We start from the raw sequence: 10,078 nt of genomic DNA on the forward strand, positions 1-10,078 counted from the left end.
ATAAAAATAATACTATAATTAATTTTTAGAATTTAATTTAAATATAATATTTTATATTCAACAAAAAAATATAAAAAATCACATATATTAAATACGTATACAGTTAAATTCTTAAATTTTATTGTACAATAGGAGATAAAAAAGAATAATTTTTCTAATTTCCGAAAAATATCGCGTAGATTTGTAGCAGCAGCAAGGTTCTCCTGCCGTGTCAGCAACCACGAAACGACGACGCATCAGTCTCTCACTCTTTTCCTTCGGCGATGGCTTCGAATTCGAAAGGTTCAACTCCTCCGTATGCAAGTGCTGCAAGAATCTCTGATTCTCCATGTTTTCCTCAATATACTGCTTCTCTCAAATGTAACTACTCGCATACCTCCTTTTTTTTTTTTCCTTAATTTATTGAATTAATTTTCTCTGCCCTCATTTTTTTCATCGAATTTGAGTATACTATACCCTATAATAATAAGCCTTTAAATTTTAAATCCAAGTTTCTCTTTTTTAGTATATGATTTGAAATGAAGATTGAAGAACACTATGAACCCTAACTTTCTAGTTTCAGGAATTAATAACCGTGAGAAAGATAGTGAGCTAAATCTGTTTTCATGAAAAATTTGAGTTCCTTCTCACACAGTAGATGGAATTGTTCTTCAATGCTGACCTAGATAAGAATGAAGATCACTTAGAAGAAATATCAGATAGGGAGTAGAGAAAATAAAGTGACTTCATTTGGGAGATTAGGTTAGGTTAAGAAGAAACTGAAGAAAAGAAAAATGGACAAATAGGGTCAAAAGTGGAAGGAAGGAAAACAAGATTCTGGGTATGAACATTTGGTTAGTTTGCATTAGCAATGAAGAATAAAACAAAGAAAAATAATGTGAAAAAACGATTTAACTGCACCTCATGTTTTATTGAGCTTTAGTTATATTGTGATCCTTAAACTGAGAGTTGTTTGATGCTGTTGTACTCTTGTTCATCAGGTCTAGAAGAGTTTAGTTCTAATAAGAGTAAATGTCAAGAACATTTTGATGTTTACAAGGAGTGCAAGAAAAAGGAGGTACATTAATTTTCAGTACTGTGTATTGCTTTTCATTCTTTTACATTTCACATTTCACATTTAGCATTTAACATTATTGTTTTACATTTTCACATTTCACATTTAACATTTTGATGAGTCATTATTTTTATACTACCACTTTTACATGCGATTATTTTAATTAGGTACATCATGTAAGAGTACAAGTTAGGGTTTGTTTGTTATGATTAAGTGGTGGTAGTAATTGATTGTGATAGTGTTTCAAACATGCTCCCGTGGTTAATTGTGCTATTCAACCAGTGCTTACGTCTTTATGCATAGTGCTAGTAATTTCTAAAAGGCATTGATTTAGATCACAAGGAGCAGAAATTTTTTTCTTAAGTATTGTTAGGGTTCGGACGGTGTATCATGATGTTCTGATTGCATCCATTTTAAAGTCCACTTAGTGTCTTTTTAGTGCTTGCAATGATATATCTTATCCAATTTCACCGTCATCTCGCTCCATTTCTCTCCAAAGCATGTCATTGAGATCAATGACTTTCACTCAATTGATCATCAATGTCATCTTGTCAGAACTCAGAAACATTCCAGCTGGTATAACTTTGTTGTTGTGATTGTTTGATTAAGCTCCACAACGAACAGCCATTTGAGAGTAACTGTTTCATCACATGTTCATCACTTCTTTGGTAAAGTTGTGGTCAGTTTGATTAAAACCCTTGAGCGGTGCACAGGAGGGAGGGGTTTCGCCAACTTGATCAGTCAATCTTCTTCTTTGAGTAAACATGACTTGAACCTCCCCATAGGCCATAACTATAACAAAATAAGGTTTTCTGTGAGTAGTATTATCACTTAACCAAGGGAGGTTAATATGATTTACTTGTAAATATATTTCTTATTTTGATACCATTGCTTTGTTTTGCTTTATAAAATGTTTTGATTGTTAAATATGGTTTGGGTGCATCCTGTTGCTACTAAGGCTGGTGGTTAATTCCTTCTTAATTTTAACAGAGGGAAGCTCGATTGGAACGTAACAAAAACCGATCCTTCTTCTCGTGAAGTTTTCTCCTGGACTTTTTTTTTTGTATCATAGGAAATGAAGTAAAGAGTTACTAGATTGCTGGTTCATCTCTTATGAAGCTATGACAAGAAAGCTGTTTCAATAAATTTGTATATTGGTATTTCCGGCACATTTTTAGGTTTAAATAAATTTCTTATTTAGTTAATCTGAGACCATTTATTATATATTCCTTTATGTTTCTGGTTGTTGTTATTCTCCCCCATGTTAATGTGACTTTTCTTTTATTATTATTTTGTACTAGTTATATTGCAGTTTTTATGCCTTAAGTTTTTAAGACAGCTATAAATTGATTGACCAAAATAAAATGAACATCAACTAAGGCATTGAAGAAACCTTTAAAGACTAAACACATTTTATATTGACTGTAGAGGTTGTGAAGAAGATGGTGTTCTGTTTTTTTGTTTTTGGGACCTTTCCTTTGAATTGTAGATCATTGAGGGAGTCAGAGCTTGTTAAGTCAAATGCGTATTGATATCTGAGAACTATATATGTAAATCTTGGCTGCATAGTGCATACAATGTACATTCGAAGAAAAAAAATATAGCAATTTAGTTGAATGATTTATGACCATAATAATCGCTTAGTACAACGTGACATAATAAAACACAGGAAACACACAACTTTCACAAAGGCACTACCTCACTAAAGGGCCAGTTTCAGAAGTCAGATTATAGGTGAACTCAATTAAATCAGTGTTTTCTGTGTCAATGTTGGATTGTTTCCGAGCCAACTCTATTGCCAAACATTCCTTTAACACAACCAATACATCACTCATGTATGGCCTTTTGTCAGGGCTATATGACACAGAAGCCATTGCTATTTCAACAGCTTTCCAGACAGAACTACTATCAAAATCTCCTTGTAATTCTGAGTCAACAATACCTTCTATATCCCCTTTAGAAAGTAAGGAATCAACACGGTGACTTATATGAACTTTATCTTTGGTTTTTGATATTGCCGGTTGACCTGTGATTATCTTCAAAAGAACTACTCCGAAACTGTAAACATCACTTTTCTCTGTGAACCTGTTTAACATGGTACACCTACAGGTCATTGACAATTTGGTTAGTATCTTCTCAGAATTATTTTGGATGAATACAAACTCAAACTTGGCTGTCTTAGTAATGTGTTGGATGGTTTACTAACGAAAATTGACACTTGAATCGAATAACTTACTGAGGATCTAAGTAACCAAGAGTTCCGGCAACAATGGCAGTGGAGATATGCGTGTCACCGTCAGCAAGAAAGCTTCTGGATAGGCCAAAATCAGCCAATTTGGCTTGGAAGTTTTCAGTTAACAAAATATTTGCGCATTTCACATCTCTGTGAATTATTAACGGCTTACAACCATGATGCAGATATTCCAGTCCTAGCATAAGATTTTTCACATGACTAGATGAGAAGAATTCCAATTTGATGAAGAAATTCACATATTTACTTGTCTTAACTAACCTTGGGCTGCATCCACAGCTATTCGAAGTCTATCTTCCCAAGTTAAGAACTTTGTGTTGCTTTTCTTCCCTATAATTTTCAAAATTTTAATATTTTGAATGCTATTTGCATGAGTTAGTTTATGACAAAGAAAAAGAAAGAAAACAAAGTAGTTAATATACCTAAGAGATGTTCATCCAAGTCTCCATTTGCCATGTATTCATAGATGAGAGCTTTATTTTTCTCTTCATTGCAATATCCAATAAGGGAAGTAAGATTTTTGTGGTGTACTTTCATCATATGTTTAACCTAGAATTCAAAAGCCACATATTGGTCATAATGGCTTAAAATGTTGCTCAAGATTAGAAACATTTTTGCAGATTATGACAACACTTGCCTCTGCTAGAAATTGCTGATATACATGTTCTGATGTTGCAGACAGAATCTTGACAGCTACTTCAGTGTCATCAATAATTCCATAGTAAACTTTACCAAATCCACCTTCACCAAGCAACCTTTCAAAGTTGTTGGTGATATTAACAAGTTCATTAAATGAATATTGTTGTTGCTTGGCTTTTATTGGTGGCTCATTTGGATATTTGGGCTTCACATGAATGTTCACAGCAGCTAATTTTAAGGGGGGAAATATATTTCAGTTGCTAACAAATTAACAATAAAGCTAGAAACATTTATGACTAAAGACAGAAAATACGAAGATACTGAGAAAAAGAGTGTATCAGAGACATTTTGCTTGTTTTTGTGTTTGTCCCTTAGAAAAAAAAACTTTGTACCTGCCAAAGTGTCTCTATGTTTTTGTTGTGAGCTAAAATGATGGTTAGCATTAGTTACCTTGTGGCTTTCTTTTCTTAACTGAAAAGATTATAGCTGCTGCAGAAATTATTAGAAGCACCAAAACCCCAACAACTGATGCTACTACAGGAATAGCTACATTGTTTTTCTTCTTCTTGATTGTTTCGATGTGTTGGTTGCATGATGATGCAGAAGTACATAGGTTTGGATTTTGCCCCACACTAGCATAATTCAGATGATGTCAGATCAACAATTAAGAATTTCTGTAATTAGTAGTCATATTATATGATGATATAATAAAGAATACTAAGATGACAATCATATTCAGCCTTAAGAAACTGTGAACTTTGGACTAATTGCTATTAAGTAGGCATGCATACCTCAATGATAGTGAACCTTTCTTTGATCTATCAAGGAGTTCACTGGGAACTAAACCAGTAAAATTGTTATTCTCCAAGTTTCTGTTAAAGAAGATACATATATGACATGCTTTTCTCTTTTATAACCAAGGAAATTATACTTATCAGCCAAACAAGGGAGTAACTTACAAAAATTTCAGTGACTGTAGCTGTGTCAGAAAATAAGGTATCGATCCACTTAAGCTATTATTTGATAAATCTCTGAAACATGTAATTCAAATGCATTTATTATTACAATTCGGGATATCAAAAAATTTTAAAACAAAAATTGAAAGCGAAAAATATAAATGGAATAATTTGGTTCCACCATTTGTAAACCATATTAGATGAGATACTCACAAGTATTGTAACATAATGAGCTTGGATATGTAGGATGATATCTGCCCTGTCAATTCACTAGAAGATAAATCCCTGGTTGCATTTCAAAAACCAGTTTAAGAGTTTATGATTAGTGTTAATTAATGAATAAAAGCATGATCTAATTTCTAGTTCATTCACTTACAAAGATGTGATTCTTGGAGAACTTTTGCCTTCAAAACTACAATTTAGACCTTCCCACATATATGCTATTGGGGCACATGGATCTCCTTGCCAATTTCTAGCAACATTATATGAATCCTTGATGTTTGTAATAGCAGCAACTAGTAGTTGATGATTGGAAATAGTTCACAACAATTTCAACCAAATGTTACAATGAAACTATTGGAATGTCCAAAGCAATTTAACTATGAAAATGAAAAGGAAAAAAAAATATGTTTGGTAAAGGAAGGTACCATCATCTTGGTGAGTCTCTAATTGTGAGAAATCTTTTACCACATAAATCTCAATAGCATTGACAATGGGAGGAAGTGAAGACTTTTCTGTCCGAAAAAGTGAAACAGTATAATTTGTTGCTCCAGTTACAGCTGAAGGACTATATATGGTAGTTGTGCTTTGGTATGAAGGTACAAGAGGTCCAAACCAGAACTTGCCATTCATGGTGACATTGAATGATCTTGTTTGATTTGCTGCTAGCTTTTGAACTTCATTAAAGTGCATGTACACATAGTATTGCTCATCCACATTATTTGGTTCCCACATTAGATCAAGAGAAGCACTAGAATTTGCTGGTGTAGCAGCAGTGCTCATCACAACTGCTGGTGGTTTATAATGATTCTGTGATAGTTCATCATTGCTAAGTGTGCTACTCAGTTGTTTCCACTGTTTTAGGTTAACAGGATCCCAAAGCCTGTCATAAACATCATCTTTGTACCTGCATGTATACCACAATTTCATTTTACTTAGTGTTGGATATATTTGGATTTTGGATGTAAACCATAAATCGCTAATTTAGCTCCTGAAAGAAGTAAATAAGCCTGAGGTACTAGAAAGAGATAAAGAAGGATTCAAGATGGCATTGGAAATACAGAAATATTATAAGATGCAAATTTGTACGAAGAATAAAATAGATATAGAAGTAGGAAAAAAATGTCTCTATTTTGGACAAATTTTGCTTAATTTTCTTTCTTTGAAGAACTGAAACAATGATGATAAGAATAGAGACACAACTTTTTTATTTTTATCTGTTTCTATAGATTCAGTGTCTGAGACTTAATTGATAGTTTACTCTATAGTTGGAAATTGGAACACAAAATTTGCACATAGTGTAAATGAGTTTATCTAAATCTTATGGAAATACTCACCTGTATGTTAAGTTGGTAATGGAACCTAAATCTAGTCTTAGGAAACGTGCCAATGATCCAGATGATTGAGCATCATAAGTCTTATTATCCAACATCCTTAATTCTATAGCTGAAATGAATGGAGTCCCTTTCTCTGTGTTAACCAAACAGATATGAACATAATCCAATGATGGAGTGTGAATGATCTCAGTGGTGTAGCCCCATGATGAATTGGTGAGTTTAACTGTTTCCCAAAAATTAGCTCCAAGATGAAGATCAAATTGTGGTAACTCATTTAGACCATCATAGTTTCCATACAAAAAGTTAGCTCTGATTAAATATTTAGTGGCACTTGCAACATTTATTTTGTAACAGTTTCTTGCACCGTTGGGAAAGCTTCTCAAATAACCTAGTTGCTTTTGATGAGTGGCCTTGTCTTCTGGTGATACACTCTTGCTTACACCAGTTTCAATGAAGTTAGCATCTGAAATGTAATTTATGCCTGTGGTGTCCTCAGTGTAACTTGATTTTTCTGGTAGTCCACAATCAAGGCTAATAAATCCTAAGAAAAAGGAGAAAGAAAATAAACAAAGAATTTAGCTAAATTTTAAGATTATAGTACATGGTTTTATAGTTGAAAGCAACTGTTTAGATTTTTCTTAATACAAACCTGATTGATCCTGGGCTTGAACCATGACAACAATAGTAAGAGTCCTGAGCAATAGAAAAAGAGAATGCAATGATTTTCTCATCATTGTTTGTTGTATCCAATTTTTTGCTTTCAGTGCCAAATACAAGTGTGTCACATAATGATTTAGATTTTAGACGGAAAATAGTCAATTTTCCAGTTGGATTTGACAATTTTTAATGTTTAATAGAATTGCCAGAGCATAAAACATTGAAGGGCATTTTTTTTTTCTTTTTTAAAAATTGTGCTTAGACTTTAGGAGATATAATTAATTAATAATATATGTAGGCACTAACTAGTGAAATATGTGTTATAGAATTATATATTTGAGTCAAAGTAAACGGGGTGGAAAATCAACAAATGATAATGAGAGTATCATTCTCTATCTTTTGTCCTATTGAAATGCCCTTTGAAATTGAAACTTCAATATTATTATTTTTTTGGGGCTTTTTTAATCGTTGAAAATTTAATTTGGTTAAAGCTCATTTTATATCCCTGACAAGCATGAATGTCTTTTTAAAAAAAGAAATAATTTTGATGAATTATAATTTCATAAAAACTTTACACTACTAACACATGGTCGGTTGCAATATGTATATTCCATTTTTAGCAAAGGAGTATAAAAATATAAAAATTCAAACTCAAATTAAATATATACAAAAGACTAATCATTAAACAATGGCTCAACGGCTTCATAATATTGTTTCTCACCATTTAATTAAGTTGCATAGTAATAAATTTATATGTTTATACAAAAATAAGACAACTTAATTGATACTTACAACTATTTAAAATCATCCTTATTAGTTATTATAAATAAATTTATAATTCAATTTACCTCAAAAAGTCAACCTACCTTATTATTGTATGACATATTTCGTCTTTATTTTTAAGACAAAAAAGTCCAAATGACATGAGTCTAGAAGTGATTGTCAACTCTCAATTCGGCATATTTTTAAAAAATAATACATAATGCTTCATGAAGTTGACATTCTACATTTATTTTTAAATAAGAAAATAAACTCATATACTATATTAAAGTTTTTAAATGTCTATATGGGTAACAACTAACAAATTTAGATCTCCTTACTAACTAATAAGTTAGCGACATTGTAATATTTATTAGTAAGTTAGAAGAGATGTTTGTTTAAATATTTACGAGGGTGAAGGCTATATTTTTTGGCTGTGCTTAATTGTTATGTTGATGAACATGGGATGTTGGTGGTGGTGGTATCTGAGAGAAAGGTGAGTAACATGGATAAATTGAACAAAAAAAAATCATTGATCTATACTTTTAATACATAAGATAAGTATGTTGCTTGCTAGCTAGATAGAATAAGAAAACCTTATTACAACAAGTTGAACTTAAAATGCAACGTAATTCCCAAATTATTTTATTTTATCACTATATCACTCATGTATGGTCTTTGCACACAAATAGCAGACTGAGAGGCTATTGCTATTTCAACCGCTATTCTGTGAAAAGAAGAATCTTCTTTTGGTTTGAAGTCAACAAAAATGGCTAAAAGTTACAAGTGATATAAGTAGAGCATAATGAAGTTTCAAGAAAATTAAAGAACATTATAGAACTTAAGTTTGGTCTAGAATCAAGTATGATGCAAATGGTTCATATCAAGTTAGAAGACTCATAAAACTACTTGCAAGTTGTCTAACTTGTATGGTCAAAGTTCTAGTCAAAAGTTGCAATCTTTGACTCAGTCAAAGAATGAGTTGTTATATAAGTTGATATTTTTCAACTTGTTATACAACTTGATAAAGATAAATGTAAAAAAAAGACTTTAGTACACACTTATACAATTTGTGCACAACTTGATCAATTTATAAACTAAATGCACCTCCATAAAATACTATATACAGGAGATTAAGGTATTTACTAATATATGCCATATTTTGCATAGACTTAATGAGTGAAACTTAAAAAAAAAAAAAGTAGTAAAATCTCACTCCAACTCGTGAGCTTAGCCGATACAAAAGCTATGCTATATGATAACATATCCATGCAGAGTTGCTGTCAAAATCTTTGTAACCTTGAGTCAACAGCTTTTGTTATATTCTCTTCAGCCACCATCGAGTTAACCCGCTAACTTATATGAATCACTGGTTAACCCGTGATTATCTTTATAAAAGAACTGCTCTAAAACTATACACACCACTTTTCTGTGGATAATATTAATCATATAATTGAAATTAAAGATACTAAGGATTTAAGTAATCTGGAGTTTCAGCTACAATTGTGGAAACATGCGTATGGCCATCAACCGCAAAGCATTTGGACAATCCAAAATCGAAGCTTTAGTTTAATAAAATATTTGTGTAGATATAGGTTGCTTACAGTCATTGTGTAGTGTTACTTGATATTTATTCTATTAGTTAGAATTTGTTAATATAAGCTATTATTTCTCTTTGTATAGAAAGTTGGCTCAGAATTCGGTAATCCAGGAACCTTTGGATCACTTAGTGGTTCAAGTAGAAAACATGTTTTTGGAGTTTTTTTATCAATTGCTACGTAGTCCTTGAACTAATTTTAATTACAAATCAACCCCATATATTTTATTTAATTATAAAAATAGTTTTTTATTTTATAAATTATTATTTTATCAATTATCTATTATATAACAATCAAATACAAAAATAATAACCAATTATATCCTCCATTCATCCTAATAATTCCAATTGATTAAAAAATTAACTTTGATCTCGTTACGTTCGTCCATGGCTTCCAAATCGTGTTTCCTTGAAATTCAATCGATTGGTTTACACTATATCACAAAACAATCGATTGAAAGTTGTAAGGTAGAATGGTAAAAATCTTAAACCAATCGATTGTTTATACTTTCCAATCAAATGAATGCATCAAAACAATCGATTGTTGTTGTTACTCAATTGATTGAATTCACGAAAACAACATGGATTTGCCAAATACAATCGATTGGA

The 10,078-nt window shown here is 31.7% G+C and overlaps 2 protein-coding genes and 1 long non-coding RNA gene across 4 annotated transcripts in view; 2 read left to right on the plus strand and 1 right to left on the minus strand.

Moving 5' to 3' along the window:
- LOC110267279 overlaps positions 1–10,078 on the plus strand; it is a 52,814-nt gene that overhangs the window by 10,763 nt on the left and 31,973 nt on the right. The gene's annotated exons all lie outside the window — the stretch shown is intronic.
- Positions 114–2,341, plus strand: LOC107619560 (cytochrome c oxidase-assembly factor COX23, mitochondrial). 2 transcript variants are annotated; one of them, XM_016321850.2, is made up of 3 exons: positions 114–360; positions 981–1,057; positions 2,045–2,341. In XM_016321850.2, exons 1-3 carry the CDS (start codon positions 264–266, stop codon positions 2,090–2,092), a joined length of 222 nt encoding a protein of 73 aa, XP_016177336.1. In that variant the 5' UTR covers positions 114–263; the 3' UTR covers positions 2,093–2,341. The 2 variants fall into 2 exon arrangements, with proteins under 2 accessions (XP_016177336.1, XP_016177335.1); XM_016321849.2 differs by lacking the exon at positions 2,045–2,341 and adding an exon at positions 1,664–1,744 and having other exon boundaries at positions 153–360.
- On the minus strand, positions 2,667–7,242 carry LOC107619790 (probable LRR receptor-like serine/threonine-protein kinase At1g05700). Its single transcript, XM_016322074.2, has 13 exons — positions 7,106–7,242; positions 6,457–6,997; positions 5,548–6,026; positions 5,277–5,415; positions 5,114–5,185; positions 4,904–4,975; positions 4,736–4,816; positions 4,395–4,576; positions 3,943–4,172; positions 3,728–3,854; positions 3,567–3,635; positions 3,291–3,483; positions 2,667–3,157 (listed from the first exon to the last, which is right to left on the minus strand). The coding sequence occupies exons 1-13, from the start codon at positions 7,188–7,190 to the stop codon at positions 2,749–2,751; spliced, it is 2,679 nt and encodes an 892-aa protein (XP_016177560.1). The 5' UTR covers positions 7,191–7,242; the 3' UTR covers positions 2,667–2,748.

Source organism: Arachis ipaensis, chromosome B09, assembly GCF_000816755.2.
Source record: "Arachis ipaensis cultivar K30076 chromosome B09, Araip1.1, whole genome shotgun sequence".
Taxonomy (NCBI): domain Eukaryota; kingdom Viridiplantae; phylum Streptophyta; class Magnoliopsida; order Fabales; family Fabaceae; genus Arachis; species Arachis ipaensis.